General features: G+C 43.4%; 3 protein-coding genes across 5 annotated transcripts; 2 read left to right on the top strand and 1 right to left on the bottom strand.

Moving 5' to 3' along the window:
- The first annotated feature begins 2,949 nt into the window (after positions 1-2,949).
- On the top strand, positions 2,950-7,949 carry ncam3 (neural cell adhesion molecule 3). The gene is made up of 16 exons (XM_088387294.1): positions 2,950-3,108; positions 3,319-3,390; positions 3,462-3,656; positions 3,747-3,881; positions 3,973-4,113; positions 4,224-4,341; positions 4,477-4,634; positions 4,705-4,838; positions 5,118-5,253; positions 5,415-5,582; positions 5,658-5,778; positions 6,193-6,322; positions 6,394-6,562; positions 6,640-6,823; positions 6,896-7,027; positions 7,125-7,949. Exons 1-16 carry the CDS (start codon positions 3,057-3,059, stop codon positions 7,165-7,167), a joined length of 2,088 nt encoding a protein of 695 aa, XP_088243420.1. The 5' UTR covers positions 2,950-3,056; the 3' UTR covers positions 7,168-7,949.
- A 304-nt stretch (positions 7,950-8,253) lies between these two features.
- mroh1 (maestro heat-like repeat family member 1) lies at positions 8,254-21,465 on the top strand. Of its 3 annotated transcripts, none has more exons than XM_088386404.1 (45): positions 8,254-8,391; positions 8,732-8,790; positions 8,934-9,079; positions 9,728-9,859; positions 9,932-10,094; positions 10,291-10,389; positions 10,478-10,629; positions 10,697-10,837; positions 11,014-11,106; positions 11,365-11,443; positions 11,645-11,758; positions 11,850-11,923; positions 12,005-12,127; positions 12,283-12,384; positions 12,458-12,602; positions 12,718-12,758; positions 12,875-13,016; positions 13,171-13,223; positions 13,505-13,612; positions 13,681-13,800; positions 14,144-14,266; positions 14,342-14,488; positions 14,697-14,723; positions 15,469-15,591; positions 15,759-15,838; positions 15,993-16,137; positions 16,196-16,291; positions 16,650-16,754; positions 16,823-16,958; positions 17,041-17,153; positions 17,224-17,376; positions 17,441-17,497; positions 17,566-17,663; positions 17,754-17,919; positions 17,993-18,162; positions 18,235-18,372; positions 18,728-18,842; positions 18,935-19,081; positions 19,148-19,214; positions 19,337-19,458; positions 19,524-19,673; positions 19,750-19,884; positions 19,977-20,079; positions 20,145-20,210; positions 20,285-21,465. In XM_088386404.1, exons 2-45 carry the CDS (start codon positions 8,769-8,771, stop codon positions 20,359-20,361), a joined length of 4,908 nt encoding a protein of 1,635 aa, XP_088242530.1. In that variant the 5' UTR covers positions 8,254-8,391; positions 8,732-8,768; the 3' UTR covers positions 20,362-21,465. The 3 variants fall into 3 exon arrangements, with proteins under 3 accessions (XP_088242530.1, XP_088242529.1, XP_088242531.1); XM_088386403.1 differs by having other exon boundaries at positions 11,645-11,764; XM_088386405.1 differs by lacking the exon at positions 14,697-14,723 and having other exon boundaries at positions 11,645-11,764.
- Positions 21,466-21,756: 291 nt separating this feature from the next.
- Positions 21,757-24,205, bottom strand: LOC148391552 (cholecystokinin-like). The gene is made up of 4 exons (XM_088386413.1): positions 24,102-24,205; positions 23,201-23,280; positions 22,775-22,967; positions 21,757-22,478 (listed from the first exon to the last, which is right to left on the bottom strand). Exons 1-4 carry the CDS (start codon positions 24,109-24,111, stop codon positions 22,342-22,344), a joined length of 420 nt encoding a protein of 139 aa, XP_088242539.1. The 5' UTR covers positions 24,112-24,205; the 3' UTR covers positions 21,757-22,341.
- Between the last annotated feature and the right edge of the window lie 389 nt (positions 24,206-24,594).

Genomic DNA, 24,594 nt, shown 5'->3' with positions numbered 1-24,594 from the left:
ATTTTTAGTTGCTTGATGGTGAATAATGCTCTGTCCGATTAAAACTGCATTTGCTTCCATTGAAAGGCGTGCTATTGTTTTATGGTCGCAGCAGTAAAGCGTTCATTGTTTGAGCAGCACTTCCTGCATTCCTGCACGCATTGATTGAAGCACACATGGAGCCTATTTTGGATCAGGCTTGCTTTATTCATGGACCTGGAATGGGGATAATGATGTGCGCTTCAACATTTAAGGCAGACTAAAAGGGTTGCCCTATTTGTTGGTATTTGGCTGCCACGCCAAGAAAAAATGTCAATGCACCACAGTGGCCAAACGGTATGTCAGAGAAAACACATTTTGCACCTCAAATATTTAATTCATGGACAACATTGTGTATGGGCAGTTGCAGTAAATTGTGTTTTTTTTGGGGGGGGGGGGGGGATCAAATTTCAAACTTATAAAAAAATAATTGTAATGTAAACTAAAAGTGTAGCAGCTGTACTCTGTAATTGGAGGATGTGGTCAGGGAGGCCCAAAAGTGATCCAACAAAACAAACAAAAGAAATCCCTGAATGGAGCGCAGACACAACAGTCACGTAGCATTCGCTCAGCACGCAGACAGGCTGGCGGAAGGACGGACGGACGGGAGGATGCTGCACTCTACTCTTTGCAGCTTCTCTGATTGTATATATGCTCTATTTGTATCAAGGTTGTTGATATAGCAGGTCATGTGTCACCAATTGTAGAGTAAATAAATGTAGCCCAAACACCTTGGCACGGGGAAGAGCACTCCCAAATCCTAAAAGGAATTTGCCTAAACGTTCCAAATAAAACACAACAGCTAAAGATAATACAACAAATAAGCGCTATCTTTATGAAAGCTGTTTATTGCTTCTGGCAATGTCTTTATTTTGGTTTATGTTTAGAGGATGACATCCTTCATTGCAATGTTTGGACATGGATCCATTCACATATGAAGGCATGCAAAACAAACATGTGAGTGTCTCAGTTCCTGTTTTACAACAAATGAGTTGATTGTTTTCCATTCAAAACTCATCTAAGAATAGAACGGAATCAAATAAAAAAGAATAGAAAGACGTCAAATGTGGTGAGCAATTAGGTTTGTAGCTTGTCGACAAAGGACGGATGCGTGTGGCAGCATGGCGCAATTTGGAGCTGGCGCTTGTGGCGCGGCTTTCAATGTTGTGGCTGCTCGCTGGCTGCCATTAAGACTCCCATGAAAGAATCGAAGGCACCAGTCTGGATTGTTTTAACGACCAAGTTGAGTGACGTGTCTTTGACTGAAAAATCCTTTCTTTGTGTGCTACCATGCCAACGTCATTCCTAAATGTGTACCTTTTATGTCATCAAGTCAGAAGTACACAACAGGAAGAATCCTGATTCATCCTTTTTTTTTTTTTTTTTATACAGAAAAACCTTGGACAGCTCCGGAGTTGTGCACGTGCAGTTGGGGACAAAGTAGAATACGCTTTTGTTTATGAGTGACACAATGGCTTTTGTAAACAAAGGTTGACATGACCTCTCAGTGTCTTGACTGTGTACAAACATAATGCGGATAAATATAGAGAGCAACGTCGTCGCCATCACTTTCACACTGATAACAACAGACAATGAGGTCAAACTTTGGCTTATGCACGCAGAATTGCGGCCTCTTCATTTGCACCCGCATTTTGCTTCTTCTTAACATCCCCTTCCTGACATAGGATAGACAAAAGCATCATTGTGCTATTTTCAACATTTGAAGTGAGTTGAAATGTGAAAAGTGCAATGTACATTTGTATTTGGTTAAAATGACCTCGACATAAAATACAGTTAGATCAATCAATAGCACTTTCCTTATTTATTCATTCCATATTTAGGCCAATGATGTCCAACTGTGGCCATCTGATTAAATGCACAGGCACGCACACACGCACACTGAGTGAGAGGAGCATCTTGTCCAATCACCAGCATCTTTGCGTGCGTCTCCTTTCACTTCCTTCTGTCTCGCCATCATGTCTTCACTGTCCTCTCATTGTTTTTCTGCCATTGTTTGTATCAACAGTTTTTCCAGTTGTGCTGAAAATCGGTGCTTACATTATCCAAGTATATTTACTATAGTAGGATGTCATGTATTGTCTGTCATGACTGGAAGACATGCAAGAGGAGCATGTTGATCCAAAAGACTTGGAATAAGAAAAGACAGATTTGCAATCTACTGTCTTAGTCATTAGCAAGTGGTGGGACTTCATGTCACATTCCATTAAGAACACCTCTGATTTGCTTGTCCATTTTCAAATCGAAAAGCCAGCACGGGAGCCGAAACCACAGTTTTTGTTTTGATTGAAATTTCGAGCATTTTCTGACAAGCAGGCTAATATTGCGATGGTCAGTGGATGCCCACCCATGTTAATGGCTCTCATTTGGAGCACGCTCCAATTGAATGAGCCATAATAGCACCTCCTGATAGTCAAGCTGATAGATACCCTCAAGGGACTATTTATCTTTTGATTAGCTGCTTGCTCTCTGGAGTGCAGATACTGATAGATTAGGAGGGAGGCAGGGAGGGGCAGCCTGGCACGCAGCAGCGGCAGCAAAGGCAAATGATAGGACCCGCAGGAACAGCTACTTACACTCTATCTACCAAGATGAAAGAACAATGACGAAAGCCCGGTCATTCAGAGCGTGATGTGTATTTGGCCGTTACTCAACGCCTTTGCATCAGTCGTCCATGTACGTAATGGCATGCTCAGTCCAATCCATGCTGCGTGATAAAGCAAATTATGGACAGAAAGTATCTACAGAACGTAAAATGCATACATTGGAGTCTTGATCATTTGCCAACGAGTTGGGACCTCACTCATTCATTATTTGGACAAAATGTTGATGATAACTTTTTAAGCCATTTGTTTGCCAGTTGCTCATGAATGAGAAAATGATGAAGAGGTAGGGAGGAGATGAGAGCCAACCCACTTGTTGTTTCCTTTCATCCCCTATAAAGCCTGGGACGGGCGCAGCAGACCCTCCCAACCCTGGAAAAAGTCTTTTACTAACCTGACAAGATTTTTGCAGTGACCATGCCAAAAGTGATCACCTTGTTTTTGTTGCTTCTGCTTGTGTACAGCACAGGTCAGTTCTGTTCTTTATTGTTGTTTGTAGCTATAGAAAATGTCATCTCAACAGCGTTGGATTGTTTCTTATCTTTCAGCGGAAGATTTTTTTTTTTTCTCTAGTAAAGTCAATGGAAGTTGAATGAGAGATTCATTTGAGGTGTCACATTTGCAGAATGAAAGAATGTTACAGGTGTGTACAAGTATCTTTCCTCTCTTTGCCTCTCAGATGCCAAAATGGACATCATCACCAGCAAGCAGGACATTCAAGTCGGAGAAGAGCTTTTACTCTTGTGTAAAGGTCAGTCGTTTGAAATCGAGCTGACTTTGATGCATCTCATCAACACGTAACTTCATTGAATGCTCTCTCAGCTGGGGGCGAAGGACAAATCACATGGCAACGGGATGGCGAAGACATTGACCAAGAGTTCATTTCAAGTATCGATGAGTCCACTTCTAAGCTGGTCATCAAGAGCGCCACATTGATGGATGCGGGAAGGTACATCTGCCTGTGTGAGTTTGACAACGGTCACATGGACTATGTGCAGGCGCAGATTTACGTTTATGGTATGGAAGTATTTTCTTGCATGACAAGCAGTTGCTTACTGCATTTTTGTCTGTGAGAAGAATTTAGAAGCCTCTGGTATTTCTTGTCAGAGGATCCGTCATTTGAAACCACCGCCAGCTATCATGAGTTTTTGGAGGGGACAGACGGGGAGGTGCCTTGTCGGGTATCGGGCCAGCCGGCGGTGGAGGTCCGCTGGATTTACAGCAAGGAGAGCCCGTCTCAAAGTAAGCGAGCGCAAGCTCATCTCCATATGATCATTTGGTAAATCATTTGTGAGGGATTTTCTGATTGTTTTTTTCCCTTCTTATTTCTCAGGACAAAATATACGGCAGCTGCCTGATAACACGCTCGTCTTTGAAAAAGTGAAGCGACAGGATGCCGGGACGTACGTGTGCCAGGCCCAAATCAGAGGAAGGCCCGTCTTCAAGGAACTTCACATATCTATTGTTGTCAACGGTACGCCAACGTTGCGTCATCCGTCGTAGCATGCTCAATCGACAGAAAGCAAAGCATCGCATTCAATCGGCATTCAACCCAATTGCTGTCGTGAAACATTTTGGAAACAGCTCCTCCCACTGCACATATGAAAGAAGAGGTGAAGAAAGTCATGGCTGGACCAGAAAGCAATGTTACCTTGCTGTGTTTGGTCGACGGGCAACCCAAGCCCAATATCACCTGGAACATGTAAGACTTGATTTTAAGATCTTGATTCCTTTTGCAAAATCTTTGCCTAGAATGGACCGAACATGTCATTCAAAAGGAAAAGACTAGGTGAAGCGCGTTATAACGGGGATCGACTCACTTCTCTCACACACACAGGCCAGCATCATTTGAGCCCGGCGGGCATCACCAGTTCAACTCTGACAGCAGCCAGCTGACCATCAGGTCCATCGTCAGGGAGGACCACGGGGAGTACATCTGCACGGCAAGCAACAAGATCGGCGAAAGCAGTGCTACCGCTATCCTTCATGTCTTTGGTTGGTTTGACTCTCCTCTGACTCCCACCACAGTATCGATATTACAAAAGTGTGTGCGCTTTTGTTTCAGAGGCCCCAGAAGTGTTTTTGTCTGTTGAAGTGCAGAAGGTCAGCGTGGGCCAGAGCGTGGCAGTGGCCTGTAACGTCTCCGGACTTCCTCAGCCTGACCTGCGCTGGATCAACAAGCACAGCGGACAGACACTGGTAGGTAGGAATGCTAGGTGCACGTTGTGATGTCACAAAGTGATGAAGCAAACGAAACACACGTCCAGATTCTCAGAGCGAGCTGACCGTGCCACTTGAGTTGATCTGATTTTGGTGCGTCAAATCAATTCTAAAATGTTTTCAAGTCCAATTGGTGCATTAGAAAACAACTCATCTTGCGTAAGATTGACAATCATCAATATGACTACGATTAACAGTGGAAAGCTTCAAAGTGCTACTTTGATGTTGTCAATGGCTTTTGTGGTTTGGCCTCTTCAGGACTCACCTTCTGGTCGGATCCGTGTTGAAGGCGGTGTTTTAGTGATTGATGAAGTAGCGCCATCTGACGGTGGATTGTATTCCTGCATGGCTGTTGGAATCATTGGCAATGCGTCAAGAGACGTTGCAATTCACAGTAAGTTAGTTACCTTCATCTTTGTATGCAAATGAGGAAAAAAAAAAAACCTTTAAAGACACACGCAGTACCAGAAGTTTATCCACAATTAAAAATAACATGCCTTCAGATTGTTGTGTATTCATTCCAAATCTAATTTCAAGCCTCTTATTTTTCCTCAGCTCAGCCTGGTCCCCCTCCCTACCTGTCAGTGTCATCTGGACCCGCGTCAGTCTTCTTCTCCCTCAAAACACCCCCCATTAACGGGGGAACACCAATTACCCACTTTGTCCTGCAGTGGAGACAAAATGCAGACGCGCAGTGGCAAGAGGTGACAGTCTCGGCTTCAGGTAATTAATTGGACCTATCAAAGTTGAAACCATTGCGTGTATTGGACAAGTGTGTTTTGATGTGTGTGCTGGTAGATAGCCTGGCTGTGACCTCCCTCATGCCTTACACATTATACACGCTGCGTTTGGCTGCCGTCAATGCGGCGGGACGGGGGCCATTCTCAGACACAAACACTGTCCGGACCTTAGGAATACGTGAGTAGCACACTCCGACTCCAATTCAGTAACATGACGAGATTCCAATAGCATGTAGAATTCCTGAAATGAAAAATATGACTAAATGATGCATTGACATTAATTGTGGGAACCAAGATTATTGGGGTGTAATATTTGTTGCATCAAAATTCATATTGTAGTCTTTTGCCATTTCAGTGCCATCTCAACACGTATTTATAAATACATATGTTAATGTTCGGGTGAAAATATTCCTATCAATGTTTTTGAATATGGTTATGGTGCTTTCTTGTCACTCACTCACATCTCTTGTCATCATGATGTTTGCTGCCATCTGATCTCCCGTTGTCCATCTATAGGAGGTAAGACACAAACAATAAGCTAGCGAATCAGCAAGGAGGCAGGTTGTAATGCATACATGTGTTCCTTGGCATGTAGGTGAACCAGACAGCCCAGTTTTGTTATGCGATGAGATGAAAGTAGGGGGCGACTCCTTCTTCATCCCCCTCAAACACACCGATAATGGCGACACTCCTCTCCTGCACTACGATCTGCGCTATCGAGAGGTGGGGCTCAACCCGGCGTTACCTTCCACTGTACCTTCAGTGGTTGTATCCTTCTTGTTTTTTTTGTGCAGGATAACGACAAGGCTGAGTGGAAAGAGAAGCGGCTGTCGGCCGACGTTAAGTCTGTCGGCCTCACAGAGCTGACCTTTGGCTCCGATTATCAATTGGAAATCGTATCGGTCAACGCTAACGGTTCCTCCGTCCCGGCAACGTTCAATTTCACCACTGCGGCCAAACCCGGTAAATACTCTGAAAAAAGATGTCGATGAGCAAATCTTTCTAATTTGACTCTGTCCGTCCGTCCGTCCGTCTTGTAGCGCGCAGCACCATGACCAAAGGCAGCGTAGCAGGCATCGTCATGGTGATCTTCCTGCTGATTTTCCTGGTGGTGGATGCCACATGCTGCTACACAAACCGCTGCGGCCTGCTTATGTCCATCTCGGTGAAACTTTTTGGAAAGAAGGTTCCGGAACTCAAAGAAGGGGACGGGGCTATGAATGGGTAAGTACAGTAGGTGTGGAGGTTTGTAGACGTGATGATGATGATGATTCTAATCCCATTTGTTTGATCTAGGGAAGTTAAAATAAATGGGATGTCCACTCCAAGAGGCGAAAGACACCATATGGAAGTTCAGACACTTCCCTCAAAAGAAGAGGGCACACTCACAGAGGTCACCTGTGACAAAGCTTCTCTCACCAAACATGAGTATGTGCACTCACTCACTAAGATTAAATCCCAGAGTTTTCATCTGCTATTTCTTCAGGAAGTGAGAACTGAAATGGCTTTTTTTTCCCCCTCACAGGAAAACTCAACCAGACCGAAATCTGCCCGCTACAGACGCATGAAAAGCAAGACAACCAAAAATATTTGCTAACAATTCCAAGCATAAATTTGAGCAGTCATCAATACAATACTAGATTTCTCATTGGTCGGTGCTGCTGATTTGTGAAGACAGCACGCATGTTGACCATCTCCTGATCTCGTCATGAAAAGTTGCTATGAAGACACTCAAAGGTCGCAAGTGATATTTTGTATCCTGGTGCCATGAGTTGAATCGAAACTGTAATGCATCCATGCTAGGGTAATATTGTGAGCGGTCTTTTACAGGGTATAGCTCTTTGTAATTTATTCTTGAAATGACAATGTTCTCACATAATATGAATGTCACAAACAGACCAAGGTTTGTTTATTCCTGTATGCGCCCAGCCATTTGTCGCTAGAGCAGTACAGAACAAAGTGGGCCGCTCACTCCAAGTCAGCTGGGATAGGACGAGCGCTTTAGACAATATGCTAACATTATTTAAATTGGACATTGTTATGAACTTTTTATAAATATTGTGCTGAGGCTGCTATCACTGATTTTCTTATGGAGCAAATATCCAGCTCTCACATACAGGTCGTTAAACATTTAGCTGTTTCTAGGGGATCAAAGGCAATAAGAACATGGATATTTTAAAGTTGCTCAGTTTTTAGGCTAGTTTGTGTTTGCCTAACCAATAAACTCTGATGTAGCAGCATTTTAACTTTACCAAAAAGTTGTTCATGCATGCAAGTCCTATAAGCTGTGTTGTAAATATGTCTGTTTTTATTAGTGTCTGTGCTATATCCAGTAAAAGTATTCACAGCACGTTTTGAAGTCGCTCTTTGTATTCTGTAGAGCAATACTATTATATTATTATATAACCTTGGCTATGTCGAGCAACTTTTTCTCACCCTTCTATAGCGTCCAAAAGTATGAGAGCAATAACACAACATTTAGCATTCAAACCTGAGACCATAGAAGACTAATAAGGCACATCAAATGAGTCATTGGGCCCAATTGGAAGAAATTGAATAGGAAAATAGTTGCAAGTCAGATGCAGTACCCCTATTCCTACGGTAGGGCGGCGCTATGCAAAGAAGTGGCACTTGTGGGCGTGGCTGTGACGTCACACGGCTGATTTGTTCCTGCTGACCAGAAGCACATGATCGGACGTGTTTACACTTGCACACACAAACACGCAACGCTTCCTGTCAAACTTGAAGAAGGACGAAACGGGTCAAAGGCAAGATTTTTTTCTTCAGAATTGGTAAGTAAAGCTATTAAACAGGCTCCGCGTTTCACTCTGTTGTTGTGTTAAGGACGTTTGCGGCTCTTCCGTAGCGGCAGCTAAAGCTAATAGGAGGAGGTGTTATTTTAATTTTTATTTTTGGACGTTACATGTGAAAACAAACGCTTTTGAATTTTGTAGACTGTGTCGGATTTCGATATATTGTTGCGAACCCGCTTCCTGTAGTGAGATTATTTTCAAATCATTTTTTCATGTCAATTCCACTGATGACACGAATTCATTAAAGGCCATGACGTCATACATAATGCTGGTAGGGATATAGTGAAATGCCAATTGATGTGTACTACACTGTGTGCAGGTCGCATTGAGCCCAGGAAACCAGCCCTCTGTCCACCATGGGCGAGACAGATGTGGAACGTGAGTTTTTTTCTCACTGAATGAGATTAATTAGCTTTCTTCATTGCACATTCTCTTTCAGACTGCAATATGTCCTCTGCAGCTCTGCCTTATGCACTTGTAAGCCTTTCTAATGTTGTGATAAGCTTTGCATTTGACTCCAGAGGTGACCCTGGCTCTGCTCGACGCGGCCAATGATAAAGACTTTGAGGTCCAGGCTCAGGTGAGGAAGTCAATGCTGACTCTGGGAAATGAACAGCCTGACAGAGTGCTTGCCATGTGTCAGGACTACCTGCTAAAACACCCCAAGGTAACGCCACACTGAATCTTCATGATTACAAAACCATTTCCAAACCATTAGCCAAGTTTATACGCAGACGTTTTGAATCAAATCGCAATCCCACTTAATCGAGTCCAATCGTTCCCTTTTCAAATAGAATCGTCGTTGCGCCTCATGCAATTGCCAAATGTTTTGAATTGTCTTTTAGTGAAGCCATGCACACCCCCACTGACGAAACAAACGGAGACAATTCTAATATTCCAGTTGGCACGTGCAGAGAAAAAGTGAGGATGTCCCGACCCAATCACATGATCAGAAAGTGGCCCCAATCACATGCTTATCATCAGCTGATCTGTGGCGTAAATATTGTCTTTCTGTAATCTGTGAACGCTCACAAAAAATGCAATAAAAGAAATGGTATAGTACAGTAATAGCTTCATTTTATTTTGCATGTTCCTTTTTCTTTTTTTTCTCGCACAATGATACGGATTGCGCTTCATGTGATTCTATTAGCGTCAATGTCACGGACGTGCATTCATCCGCTATCGGCGGTGAAAGAACTCGGGAATTGAATGTGCGCGGCCGAAACAGCTTTGGTTTTGGAGCCATGTTGACCTGACTCCCGTCTGTATCATATTTGGAGGGACAGCAATCGTGCGGTGTTTTCTGTCTTACCAGTTGGTGGTGAGTCACAGAGTTGTGATTCTTCAAACAATTGAGCTGATTGTCAGCAGTCGAATAGACGCCATCTCTTACCCCAGAATCAAGAGCATCATCTCCTTGGCCTCAGATGAGATGACACGATCAAAGGTGACCAATATGGTGACGGTTTTGTCTTTTTTGAAGTGAATCGCCAATTGTGTTTGTTTGTGTTTCTCAAAGGAAGTTGTTCCCGACTGGCAGCAGGCAGCCAGTAACATCCTGGTCGCTGTCGGCAACAAACACATCAATGACATCATGGAGGAGATACTGAGCAAGTTTCAACCTGGGGTCTTGCCTCACTTTTTTGTGGTCCAGACCTTAGCCAACCTCTCTGATTCCAATGGTAGGAAACCAAGTCAAGTGCGTCATATGTTTCGCAAATGATCAATCATGTTTTGACAAAACCTTGAGCAGAACAAAGAACGGAAAGCATGTTTGTTCTGGGTTGCAAATGTTCACCACATGTTGGCGAGATATACGTCAATGGTATCCCTCATTGAAATGAAACCGTATTTGTTTTTCTCCACACCTTTCTGTAGTTTATGGGATGGTGCCTTTCCTAAACGCCATTCTCGGCACCATGTTGCCTATGTTGAGCCTGACCAAACAAGACAACATGAAGTGGGTCTTCTCCTCAGGTATGCAAGTTGGTCAAAAGAATTTCTCTTTAAGCAAGCAAAAGTTGCATCTTTCAAACGAACCCTGCTCTAATTGGCTTTCCTTCAGCTCTGTGCCATTTCAGCGACAGTATCTCCGAGTACCTTGCCAATCTGGACAAGGCTCCGGATCCCACGGTCAGGCAGGACACCTTCTCCAGTGAAATCTGTGCTGCCTTTGACATCCTGTTCAATAACTGGTTACAAAGCAGAGAATCAAAGGTAGGAAAGCGTTCCTCATCTTCCATATTCCAAAAACATCCGTTTCTTGTGTGTGTGTGTCCGTCAGTTGAGGCTAACGGTGGCTGAGGCAGTGGGCTCAATGTGCCATCTGATGGCTAGCGATAAACTGGAGGAACACATTCCCAAGCTCATCCCCGCCATTCTGTCCTTGTATAAGAAAACCAACGAGCACTACATCATTAGTAAGGTGAGCAACTTGCCTCACTTCACATTTTACAACAAGGCTTAGACTTTTTATTACCAAGCATCTTCATTCTTTTGCATTCTGTCGCGTATAACTATCGACTAACTGTCGACCCTAACACAACAATTGATGTGGATGATCATTCTATTTGTAAGGCCTCCATGTTGTGTGTTTGATAGAGTCTTTGCCATGTTCTTGACGCTTCTGTTAACATGGGAAGCAGAGTGCTGGAGACTCAACTGGACAGTCTCCTCTTTGCGCTGCATCAGCAGGTACGTACATTGTTCACAAACGCCTTTTAGTGCTTAGGGGAAATAAAAGGTTCACCTCACTGACTTTGCCAATTCAAGTTTAATTTGACTATATGTGATCTTTTATGGACCCACACTATCATTTCATTGCACTCACAACAGGAGAGCAAGTCAAACATAGAACGTTTTGTGTCTTTTGAACTGCAATGCGACTTCAATGTCCCATGAGTAGACTTTTGCAAGATGATTTTGTTTTTGTTTTTTTTCCCCTCCCCTCAGGTGTCCACCTCTATCGATTACAGTAACCCGCCGACGGTCAAGAACCACAATGAGGTTCTTCGTTGCTTCAGTCTGTTAGGTAACGGAAAGTTTTTGGCTCGATATATAGATATTGTGTTGTATTTCTATGGAGTCACAAGAACAGTAACGCAAGTCCAATCCATTATATACATACGTCAGCCAACCAGTGTTGAGGATAATGGTATTATTTGTGAGGCCACACTTTTTTCATCTAAGCTAATTTGGTTATGGAATTTGATGGTTGAATCTCTCTCTTTAGCCAAGGCCTTCCCAGATCGACTGGTCATGTTTGTTCTTCAGAGGCTGGAGAACAGCAATGAGCGCAGTCGGCTTGGCTCCCTGGCTGTCCTGCGTCACCTCATCAACTCAAGCAGTGAGTGTGTGTGTATTTATTCAACATTCGCATATATGTCCTTAACATTTTCTGCGTTTAGAAATGTGACGCTATTGCATATGTGTTTCAGCGTCCATGATGGAGAGTAAGAAGCTTCTTATTCTAGCCAGCATCAGGCAACCAATGGCTGACCACAGTAACAAGGTGCTAACACGTGTGTGTGTGCGTGTATGCATTGATAAAGTCAATTTGTCGGACAAGCGTCAAGTGTGTCTCTCCACTTAGGTTAAGAAGCGCGTGGTCCAGGTTATCAGTGCCATGGCCCATCATGGTTACCTGGAGTTGGATGGAGGAGAGTTACTAGTGCGATTCTTAGTTCAACACTGTGCATTACCGGACACATATCAGGTACAACCACTTTGCCTTGAAACATTTCAACACAGTTTATGTCAATACCGTGAAATAAAAGCTAGAATTTTAAAATTGGATTTGCTATTTATCTTTTGAGCTGAAAGCCAAATATCCTCAGTATACAACAACATGTGTTCTTGTCGCATGGACAGAAAGCCGCAGCAGACCCAGAAGAGGTAACCAACGAGTCGCTGAGGACCATGTGCGACAGCACTCTTCATCTGCTGACAACAACTGTCGGACGTCTGGCTGATGTACAAGTGGCTCCGCTCCGTCCGTCTGATGTTGGGATTTGATTGCTGATTTGATTGACTTTGCTGTTTGTAGGTGCTTTGGCCCAAGCTGCTCTATTACATGAGCCCACCCCAGTACAGCAACGCCACCACTCCACTGTGTAAGAGTTTGATTGTACTCGGCAATAAAAAAAAAGACAACAAGGAAGCGAGCTTCAATATCGACTTTTCACAGGAGGGTAGGTGCCACCATTTTTGCCATATCCTACTAATCTTCTATTACATATCTGTATATGCTATTTTTACTTAATAGCTGGTGAAATCTTTTTTTTTTTTTTCTCTTCTCCCCTGTAGTCAATCTTCCTTCTCCTCAAACACTGATGGTCAAACTGCTAGTAAGTACAAGCCCACATGAAAAATGAAAAAGCTAACATTCTTGCTTTTAATTCTTTCATCTTAAATTGTTGCAACATTTAGTTGTGAAAGAAAAAAAATGTTGTGTTGCTTCCAGGTGAATGCAGCGTTTCCATTCAATAGCAGAGGTCATGGAGCTCCATCACTCTCCCTGCTGCAGATCCTCTCTGTCAATATTCACCGCAACCTAGAAGCTGTTTGGGACCAAGAGATCCCTCCTCTCCTGGCAGTACTGGAAGGTGGTAACATGTTTGCTGAGAGCTCAAATTGAGCCTGCTCCACGAAAATCATTTTGTTTGTTCAGAGATGAACAATGTGTGTTGTTGTTTTTTTTTTTTTTTTAAATTGTTTGCATTATTTGAATTTCTGTCGTCTTCTCTGTTTTCTTTTCAGAGTCCACTGCAGAGAGCTTTGACAAGATAAGTTGGGATGAAAGTCTGTTGAACGTGAGTCTTTAAAAATGATTTTTGTGACACTACAGCAAGTTGAACACGAGAGATCAACAACATTCGGGTGTTTCCTAGAATCTGTTGTTTCCGTTTGAACTATTGTAGGTGTATTTTCGGCTTCCATCAAAATACGGTTGACTTCATTTTATTGGTTAGTCCCCATTTGACAAATTATTGACCAATCGAAATTGTCAAAAATGTTTTGTAGATGCCCGCCATGATGATCCTTTGTCAATATTGTTGTAACAAACCTAAGTTTGACTGAAACGCTTTTCCAGTTCCTGTCTAAGACTTTGGCGGCTGTTGACGATGACAAGTGGCTATGCCAGTTTGCAGCAGAAGCAACGAGTTATCTTTCCACCTATAACAACGCTTTAGAGGAGAAGGTACGTGCCGACCAACGCTTTGAAACGATTGCAACATCAAGTGATCTTTTTCTTTCTTTTCTTGACAGAGTTTCCTGTATCAGTGTATCGGAGTGACCCTCCAGCATTCTTTTAATAAGGACTTTGTTAAAAAACAATTGCAAGAAATCCTCCTCACTGCACGACACAACGATGCGCTTGAAAGACAGGTACCATCAACTCAAGTATTCTGTTCTCTTCAGATGTTTTCAATCGATCTTGCAGTGAATTGATTTCTGATGATGGTTTCAGTGGAGTTGAAGCATTGAGCTGAAATGACGGACATCTGTCTTATAATGTAAAATGTCATGTTCAATAAAAATACTTAAGGATTGAGTAAATAGCACATTTGGAAAAAATATATATATTTATAATGAAAGGACTGCCACTGAGAAAAAAAAAATTTTTTTTGAATGAATTCATGTTTTGTAGTCTATGAGTAGGAAAGAATAAGATATAGTTCTGGACCTCATTTGGATCTGAATAAATTGATTTGCTTTGTTGTTTGGTCAGGGTGTGGCTCTGGCCATTGGATTGTGCGCCAACAGCCATTTAGAGGGAACTCTGGCCAAGCTTGATGAGTTTGGAAAGTCTGATGCCTTCAAGAAATCCCCAAGTATCTTCAATCTTCTCAAAGTAAAAAGAAACTTTTCTATTTATTTCAATTGAAATGATGAAGTCATCAGGTGAATTTTCAATTTCTGTCTTCAGGACCGTAATGATGTCGAACTGGAGAAAGTCAAAAGCACTTTAATCTTGTGTTATGGTCAAGTGGCTGTGCACGCTCCTCCGGAGAAGATCCTCAATCGCATTGATCAAGATATTCTTGGCTGCATCAGTAAACACTTCAACACCAAGGTCATACCAACACTGTGCTGCAAAATTCTAACTTTGTCTTTATCCGCAAAGGTTTCTGTTTTTGAAGTGTCAGTGTCGCCACACATGCATTGACGCTTTCGTAAAACTTTTTTTCTAAGATAATAGCAAAATCTTTCCAATCTAGTTTTTATTTTTGGGGATTGCTATTTGGGCTTGTGACTATATGACCTACCTCTATTTCATACAGGTTCTGGGAATTAAAGTAGAGACCAAGGTATCCATCATCAGCACAGGGCTAGAGGGACAATTTCCAAAGTGAACTTTCTTACTTTTGCTGCTGCTCTTTTTCCCTTTTCTGGTGCGCACCCGTTTACAATGACAACGCTGACTTTGAAAGCTTCAAGGCAGAATAACTTTGTGGCATTTTCATCTACATGCAACTTTTGTATCATTTTGTCAGCGGGATTGACACGATGATGGGAGCATTCTTTTGGGTTGCTAAAATGCTTCAAGCTTTTCTCAGTTGCTCACAAAACAATCCGTTTCCTTCATGGATCACTGTTGATGAACAAGAGCACTTTTGCCGTCGTAGCTTTCTCATTCAAATTCTAAAATGGCAATTCAGCTCCCTGAATGGCGAGCAAGCGGCTTTTCACGTTCTTTTTCACTCCTAACAAACTTTCTGGAGCAGGCAGGGCTGCCTAACTGACCTGGTCTAATCAACACTGATTTGGGGCCCTATTTTGGTTGCAAGCGCAAAAGTGCGGCCATGTTTGCGCCTGTCTACCACAATAGGGCCCGTGTATCATCTCTTAATCTACAACAATGACAAATCAATCCTAATGTTGAGATTGTTTAGCTTGCTTTTGATTCTAAGAATTGACTTTTGCTTTGCTGTTTGTAAATGATGCTTCTGGCGGCGGCGGCGGCGGTGGCGGCATCCGCGTTTCAGGCTTCGCAATTGTAAATTTGTGTCCCCTCACATTTTTCTCTCCATTTCGTCTACCTGAAATTGTTAGGATCTGACAATGAAACTAAGTTTGATCCAGAGTGTTGGCCTGGTTGCCAAAGCCATCAGTGCGTGCGTCAAGAAACAAGGCTACGTCTTTTCTCGTAAACAAGAACTCATCGCTCTTATCCAGGTCAGTGAGCAACACTTAACAATGAATGGATGGATGGATGGATGCAAACTTTTCATTCAGAGTGTTTTTTCCTCTGCACGGAGTCATAAGTTTGGGCTAATGGTGCTGAACAACAAAGTAGAAGAGTACCTTCACTATTTGATTGCTTGATTTGTTGTCTCGGACAGGATTTTATTAAGGCGGAACCTGCCGATGGCCTTCGGACTTCAGTGCGCCACCTGGTGATGAGAACGTGTGCCCACCTAATGTATCCTCCAATGTTTGTCCAAGTAGACTAGCGATTGACCTTTATAGTCCAAATTTCAAACATGCTTTGTTGAAAGAAACATAGCCGTGGGAGATTGAGTCGACTGCTTTGTCATTCCACAGAGTGTTTTTCCTTTGACCTTTTCGCGCTTCAGGCCTCTGGACCCGGCGCTAAGCGAGAATGAGACTTTTGACTTGCTGAAGGTGTGCGTGAGCAGCGTGTTCTCCCTTCCACCCGAGACGCACACTCCGGAGAAAATCACAAAAGACGAAGAAGTCCTAGACCTCAAACAGAGAAAGGTGAAGTTGTTAGCCCCGAAACAAAACAAGCATTTTTGTCAACATGTCATGTCTGCAGGCCTTGTACAAAGACACACTGTCTTCACTGCACGACTTATTGAGCAGTGTGCTGGGCAAGGAGCCCACGCCCGATGCTTTACAGAGTGTCTTTAAGGTAGGACTCCTTTTTCTTCCTTCTCCCTCTACTTTGTACCATAGCCAGTATTCGTAAACCTGATTTATTGATTTACTGTGCTCGGAATAAATGATGTATATCCATCCATTTCTATGAACAAGATAGTCCAACATGTATTGGGAGCAATTTTGTGAGACATTCATTTTTTTACAAAAAAATAGAACATCTTGCCACTTGTAAATGGGGAATGGACTGCGTTCAAAAGTTTTGGGTCACCCAGACAATTTAGTGATCATTGATCATTCGTCTTTCAAAACAAATGTGCTGGATGCTGCGAGGTTTGCATTACCCTGTTTCTCTTGAAGCTCTTAACGTCATCATGTTATGTTCTCCGCAGCACGTGGAATGCGGGCTGACCTCGACACTGGACCACGAGAGAGAGAGAGCCATCTCGGCCACTGCCCACCTGCTGAATCACTACCTGGACAACATGACCGTAAAGGTGAGCAGGCTTTATTTCACCACGTTCTTGTTTTTGCATGACGTAACTTTTCTCGCTCGCTCGTCAAGAACATGATGTCCTTCCACAACCTGGGAGCTCTGCTGGGTCGACTGTCTCCACGCTGCTCCGACCCTCAGCTCGTTGTGCGCGCTACGGCTATCGATTGTGTATACATACTGCTTTATATCCAACTACGCTATGAAGGTGAAAAGTCCCTTTTATTTATATGGTCTATATTAGGATGTAATCATATGATTGTTCATTTCATTTCATTTTCTGAATTCAGGTTTTGCTCTTGACTATAAAGATGGCGCCGTGGAAGGGCTATTGCCCCTTAAAAGTCGACTCGAGAACCCGGACCATTCGGTTCTCTACAAGACATGTTTTGAGCTCACCAAGGTACGCTGTCCGTTTCAGCACTTAGCAGCAGCAATGTTGTCATGCTCATCATGCGCCATGTTTTCGTCAGGTGATGAGTAAGCGTCTGCCTCAGCAGCAGATGACCACGTTGGTGTTCATGTTGTTCGAGGGCCTGGTTGACAGTCAAACAAACTGTTGCAGAGCTTCATCTGTCATCCTCAACACGTTGTTGAAGAACAGAGGAGGGGGACTACAAGACATGGTAGCTCGTCTCACGCTTGCAGGCAGTTCATTTGAAATTCTCATGAAGTCTTCTTTGTGCCCAGGTACCAGAGATGCTGGAGGTGCTTCATGTGCGACTGCAAAGCATCACTGAGGAGCAGGTAGGCCGAGGCCATTTCTTACCTTTTATCACATGCTATGCATGATGATGACGTGTACATGTGTTTAGGTGAGAGTGGCAGTTGGGCAGACGGTGCTAATCATGGCCTCCCAACATCTTCAGACCGTTCTTAATACACTAGCTAACCAACCACTACCATATGACAGGTAGTCCAGCAATTTTGGTCACTCCAATTGGCAAGCCCTCACATTGTCGCTGTCAGTGCGTTGTTCTACTGGTAGTTCCTGTCTTTTCAGCTGGACCAGCGAGATGTGGATGGCTTTGGGAGCAGACCCCGTAGTGGCCGATCAAATCATAGAGATAGTGATGGAGAAACTTGCCGTCATGGCGCCCTATGTGGACAAGAAAGAGTCAATGATCAGAGGAGGAACAACTAAGGTGGCTACTAACAAGCCACTAGCTGTAAGTGACAAACACCTTGCATCATGTGTTTCAAATATGAATGGATATGACTTTTTTGTTTTTTCTTCTTCAGATGACATGCGGTCTGAAGGAATTGTTATTAAATGGCCAGAGCCAGGAGCCGGCGCTAAGCAAGTTTTCTCAGCTCTTCTCCTGTCTCCTTGTTCGACTGGCGTCGAGCGTCGGCGTGTCTGCGCCAAAGGACAACGCCACCAAACGCAGCGCCGCCATCCACGTTGCAGGGTTAGCATATTTGGCAGCCGCGTGTTTGTCGCCTATCTGACTCATTGTTTTATCTTTTTTTGGTGTGTCCAGAGTTGCGGCTGATGCGCTGAGAATCTTGCTAGCGAGAGCTCAGTTGGATGAGGTGTTGAAACGACTAGATGAGGAGAAAGCTTGGGACGCAATCAGGGAACAGAATGCACATATAACTGGAGTGACGCTACTAGCAAGGTAAACACGCATTGTATGTTTTAGCGCTATTTCCGGGCAAAATACATGAAATTTACTGTTGAAATGGATTTTTTTGGGGTCAAATATTCTTTTGAAATTGGTGCTTGCAACATGTTAAAAAAAAAAGGCCCATGTTTGCCACTGTGTGATATCACATTTCCTGTCGGGAATAGAATTGCTCGTATAATTCTTTCCCGTCCTTAAATGATGCGTACCATCCATCGTTTTTTTTGCGCCATGCATTTTTAGTGGGAGACAGGTTTGCACTTTTGCAAGGCAGCTTTATTTAGCACACGTCATAAACAACCTCTGCCCAAGAGCGCTCAATAAAAATAAATGTTTCCGTTGTCAACAGGGCGATGGCGAAACATGCCGGTCCCAGGTTGCCCGCCATCGTGGAGTGTTTATGCCCTTCCTTGAACAACATTTACGAGTGTCAGCGGATCACCGTCACGGCTTTCTTCTCTGAGGTGATAGATAACTTGTCCTTCCGTACGATGCGCATTTTTATGTGGAATCCACCAAGTTGTCTTGTGAAGCAAATGGTTCTCTCTCTTGCCAGCTCTTGAACCATCACGTGGCTACGGAATTGATGTTTATCGACGTGTTAATGAATAACATGATGGAAAGGATAGCGGATCCTTGCTGCACTGTCCGCATGTTGGCCGTGCGAGGTCTGGGCAATATAGCTGTGGGATCCCCTGAAAAGGTACGCCATCCGGCAAACCGACGCTGCTCCAACTAAGTTCACTCATCGACACGTTCTTCTCTGCAGGTGAACAAATATGCCAAAGAACTGCTGGCAGCCATGAGTTCAGGCATGGAGGAGAAAGATGACCCAGGTAATTGCTATGTGGCACAACCTCACAGGATGGCCGCTTTACTCTTCTCTCTTCTAATCTTGGTCTTTTGAACCACAGTTTGTCTCGTTTTTGATTTTGCTGTCGTGCGATCTTTTGCGTAGGCAAGCTGATCATTCTGGAGGCAATGTCGGGTCTGTCCAAAGTTCTGCTCTACCTGGACAAGAAGAATGTCCACCTACTCGTGGTTTATATTTTCATGAAGATCAAACCGTTTTTAGAGAGTGTGAGTTGAGTCTTCTTTGTCTATCAGATGGTATTGTGAGTCGTCTAATATTTGCGCCCATCCAGGACAATGATGACATTCGCTGCGCTTCCATTCACCTCATGGGGAAACTGTCCAAATTTGGCTCTGGGGAGCCAATATTCAAAGACCAGATCCACAACGTTCTGGTCAGCCTGCTTTTACACCTGGTTGACCCAAACGCAGAGGTGGTCAAGGTCCGCAAGCCTTCGCGAGAAGCTGTCGCTCGGCAAGGCGGAACAATTTGTCCTACAAATGTGTTTTGGTTTCCAGGCATGCAAGTATGCCATGCGTGTGTGCGCGCCCATGGTGGGCTCGGAGCAGATCACGGCCATGTTTCAGAACCACCTCCATGAGGACAAGAGCTTGCACTATGGCGAGTTCATCAATGATCTCACCAAGTATCTGGTGAGGCAGACACACAAGATCTTGAGGAATAGATTTTGTTTGGGGAGCATTGCTTACATGAGAAAATACCCATATCCATGGTATTTTTGTAGATCCAAGACTTTCCAGGCATGCTGAATTTCTACCACATCTCCGTTCTCCAGTTCTTCAAGAGCAATTGGTCGGAAGTCCGAGCAGGAGCTGCAATGTTCATCGGTACGGCTGCAGCAGTTGACTCACTTCGTTGAAATGAAGCCTTTATCTTTTGATGTGTTTATCAGGGTTTCTGCTGGGGAACCTTCCAGATGAGCATTACACTCACCTCAACATGGGTACCGTCACTCAAGGTGAGGCAGCTTTCACATGCCTCTTTTCAATGGAATGTGCTGAGGCTTGACTTTGTGTGTGTGTGTGCACGCAGGCCTCGTGATGCTGCTCCAAGATCCCGACCCCGTGGTCCGAGTGAAGGCTGCCGAGGCCATGGGACGTTTCCACTGATGCCTGTCACCAAATTGCTGGCAAGTAGTCGGCCATTTGAACATGTGTTGCTTTGGTGACCATGTTTCCACACTTCACCTATGCTACATAACAAGTGTTCATTTCTTGCTATATTAGTATTTTAGCAACCAAAGATAGTAAGTAAGTTTGTAGCAGAGGCATGGCAGTGACGTATACCTGTCACACACACACGTGCATTTTTTTTTTACTATAAATATAAAGAATTATGTTTATAAGAATTTCAAAAGGTTTCTTTAAATATTGTCTGGGGTACTAGATTTTGTTGAATGCGTGTGCGTGTTTGGTAAAGTGCGTGCCCGTGTTTATTTTAAAGAACACGTATCAGAATATTTCAAGTCTCCGCATGACTTGACTTTTATATTTAGTCGTCGGCAGGCAAATCACCTGCTTCTGTACATGTCAACTTTTGTTTGACTAGGCTCTTTGGCCTTAAAGTTGTGAACAATTCCTTCCATTCCTACGTCTGAGTCCATGCTACTTAATGTTTTTTTTTTTTTTTTTTTTTGAATAATCTCCTTTAATAAAATTTCATTTCTCCGGCAGATTCAATCATTATAATATAGCAGCATTGTGACATTTGAGAATGGCTCCTGCTATGCAATCAAATGTCCCAATTCAGAGAGAAAATCCAAATGCTCACTGAACCCTTTAATGTTTAATCATTTGTGCCAAAATGTCTTTTTTCACAACGTTTCTATTTGATGATCTACGTGTATTTTTGTTTCCCGTGTTACATGTGCAGCTGGTTGTACTTTATCGTTGTCAATATATGATCAACTGAAAATTGCTAATTCTAGCCGAGCACTTCAGCAATTTCTTCAGGCACTTTTTGGCTAAATGTACCACTCATTAGAATAAGTATTTTGTTTTAGTAGCTTAGAAATGATGTCGATACAGCCTTTCGTGTTCACTATATTATGTACATTTTGGGGCAACATTGCTTCGTTGTGTATTACATAATGTCTTATTGCAAATGGCTCACTGTGTGGATTGGGGGGGGGGGGGGGAGAGGTACGTCTACAGTGTTAATAATAAGTATCAATCGTGTCAATAAGACACGATAAATAAAGAGATAAATCAAGAGATGTTTTGTAATTGTATCATTTCTTTTGTATAAGGTTGCTGACACTCACATTTGGATTGTTACAGGATATTATATCGGACATTACGTTTAGCTTTATGTTAAAATAAACCGGCCAGTTGACCAAGTGAACTCGCGAGCAAGACAATAAAAAGAATAGAGAGACGCGCCGTGCTGTGACCATGTCCATTTAAAAGTTTTTTTTTCCCCCATTGCCAAGAGCAATAAAAGTTTGAGCTGTGACAAGTCAAATGTAATATTATACTGTTAGAAAGTTGGAAGGAACCCAGAGACAAGACACAAATTGTTTTAATGAGATAATCATATATTAAGATACATAAAAAGCTACAGGGCTTTATGTTGTGTTGAAAAAAGTGCTTCAAGATTTGCAGCAGTATTTATTGATTTACACCAATCAATATACAGTTAGGCCAAAATCATTTCAAAGGCTGACAGTGATTTGGGAAATAGGCAATGGCAAAAGAGTCTTTCTATCGGCTATACACGCATAGATGCTATTGTTTTCATTATTCTTTTTTCTCCAAACAACCATATCCAATGTTATCAATTCATTCTGATGATTCGAATGCGCAAGATTATAGCCAAATAATCATGAGCCAAACCGCATCCCAAATCAGGGCTAGGATTACCTTTCTATAAAGTAAAACATAACAACGAAACACCGAATATTGCGAATTATGCCCGTTAGCAAATGTAAGCCAATGTTGGAGCATCTTTTGTCACTATCTTGTCATTGACCTCAAATCTTCATCTTATGCAGTAGTGTGAATCATTTTGGTTGTAAGTGTATGCCCGTGTCACATTTGGCCACAGATGGAAGGACAGAGCGAGAGAGAGCGAGAGAGTGAGACGTGCCTTTAGGAATATTCCAAGGCCTCTGCACTGCGCCTCCCAAAGTCCATCCAGCCCTCGTAATCTCGGTCTTTTATCCTGTGCTCAGCCGCGAGGCCGCTGGCTCTGCTGCCCATGGAGGATCTGCTTCGGTGGAGCATGCCTAGAAGACGAGCAACAGAGCGTGCGTCAACTTGACACGGCTTTCACGAAGTCACTACTTCCGTCCGATGCTGTTTCTGAACGCTGGTGCCTTTCTTACAAAGACAGAAACATCTCAAGGTACGTACGCACGCCTTGAAACAAAAGTTGCAGTGTGAATGAAATGTGTCCGTGTTTAGTTGAGGTACAAATGGAAAGCAGTGGATACACAAGTAGGCCAAAGCCCTGTCTAATCCAAAAAAGTAGTGCTTTGCCGCCCTCTTGTGGCATGGATTCTAAGTGCTTGCCATCACGCACCTTTTCTGGAGAGGAGTCTGAGCAGGAGCTGGCTGAGCGTGTCGAAAGCCTCCGTCTCTTCGTGTGGGCTTTGCTTGTTGTAGTTGGCTTGCTGGTCTACGGGGGGAAGCGCTCCAGCGGAGCGGCGCTGGCGCGTGCCGTTGTACCACGCCGCCGCCGCCGCCGCCTTGCCGTCAGATCTGTCGGCTGTTATCTGGAAGAGAGGCGCAGACTCCACTATACGTGCTTTGTGTGCGCCTTTCCATTCCAATGCAACTTTTTTTGGGGAGCAAATGAGATGTGTCCAAATTCTCATTTAACTGACCTAGTCCAAAAGATCCGAAGCCAGAACACCAGAATATTGACCTTTTGGAAGAAAGCTCTCAAAAGCCACACACCTGCCCGGAGGTCTTAATACTGATGCTGAGCTGAGTGTGTGTGACTTACAAGGGATTGTGAGGGAAGACTCAGGGAGACCTTGGACACGGCAGCCAGCAACACGACCACACAGATGATGACGTTCATGCCTGCAGGCAACAAGTGAGGGCAAAACACGGACTTAATCGTTTTAGACGCCACTTAGTTTGCGTGCAAGAACAATCAGGTCATCTTATTGCACAGATACGCAGAATGTAAAGTGCAGTGTCAGCAGAATCCTAACGACCAATAATCTATATTTTCTTAATTTGCTCATGTGTTCTTTGTCTATATTTATCATGTCATCCTTGACAGGGATACATTAGTAGTTAGTTCAGCAATAGGAAGAAAATGCTAAACAGTCTGTCAAGACAATAGTTTGGAGCGAGGGATTTATCGATTCCAGATTGCCTCTTTCTCAAACATTGCATACATGGAAATGAAATTCAAAGCTTGTGTGTCTTTTTTCTGTGACACAATGGTGATGACGTAAATCGTCATTCTTTCAATGCTAATATGATTCCTGTCACATTCAAATGGTTGTTAAGGTGGGCTTGCTCTGTGCGGAAGTCCTCCAATCTCTTCACGTTCCTCTTCCTCTCTCCATCTACATTTTTAAACAATCACTAACTCATAAGATGTGATGTACAACAAAATACAGAAATGATCGATTCAGAACTTGAGCGCCAATCAGAAATGGATGGATCCTTTTAAATGTTAAATATTTGTTTCTAGGGTTCAGAAAAATGCAATCAATCTGAATACCTCAACTTAATTTGAATTCAATTAATTGGAACAAGGATTCGCCATGCTTCTATATTACAAATGTGTCATGTCAACTAGACATAAAGATAAATAAATGAAAAGAGCAATACAGACAAAAAAATAGCTGACATAAATATTGTTGTAGAAATTTCTTTGTGATACTTACCTGCAGCCATATGTGCTGACCAAGACGTTTGCCTCGGCGCTCAGCTTGTGAATGCATGACGGAGACGACGCAACCTTTTATATGCACACACACGAAGGAAGGAAGGAAGGGAGGAAGGAAGGGAGGAAGGAAGGTGGGGCCAAGGCAAGTAGGAGGAGCCTTTCTGGCACCCAAACCCAAGACGAGTGACGCATGTGAACACGCCAAAACGGCATAAATCAGGTCTTGGATTGAAGCTTCAATTTGTTTTCCAAATGTTTGCCCTTTCAATTTCACCCAGGGCCAATGAAAGGCGCAGGAATCGCTGACCACCACGTGGCCTCTGCTGTGTCATAAACCAAATAGATTCATGTGTTGAGCTACCACTCATTGAAGTTCAGATCAAATGAGCCCAAAGACAATCGGAATGTGATCGACACTTTTTCCTGTGTCGGATGCTCACACAGATTGTCTCCAATAAGCCGTGTGTGTATGTTTGTTGAATCGTCTCCTA

This window comes from Syngnathus floridae, chromosome 10, assembly GCF_059516105.1.
Source record: "Syngnathus floridae isolate MCC-2025c chromosome 10, RoL_Sflo_1.0, whole genome shotgun sequence".
Lineage (NCBI taxonomy): Eukaryota > Metazoa > Chordata > Actinopteri > Syngnathiformes > Syngnathidae > Syngnathus > Syngnathus floridae.
Note: the sequence above shows the minus strand (reverse complement) of the source record. Positions and strands in the feature narration are given on the sequence as shown.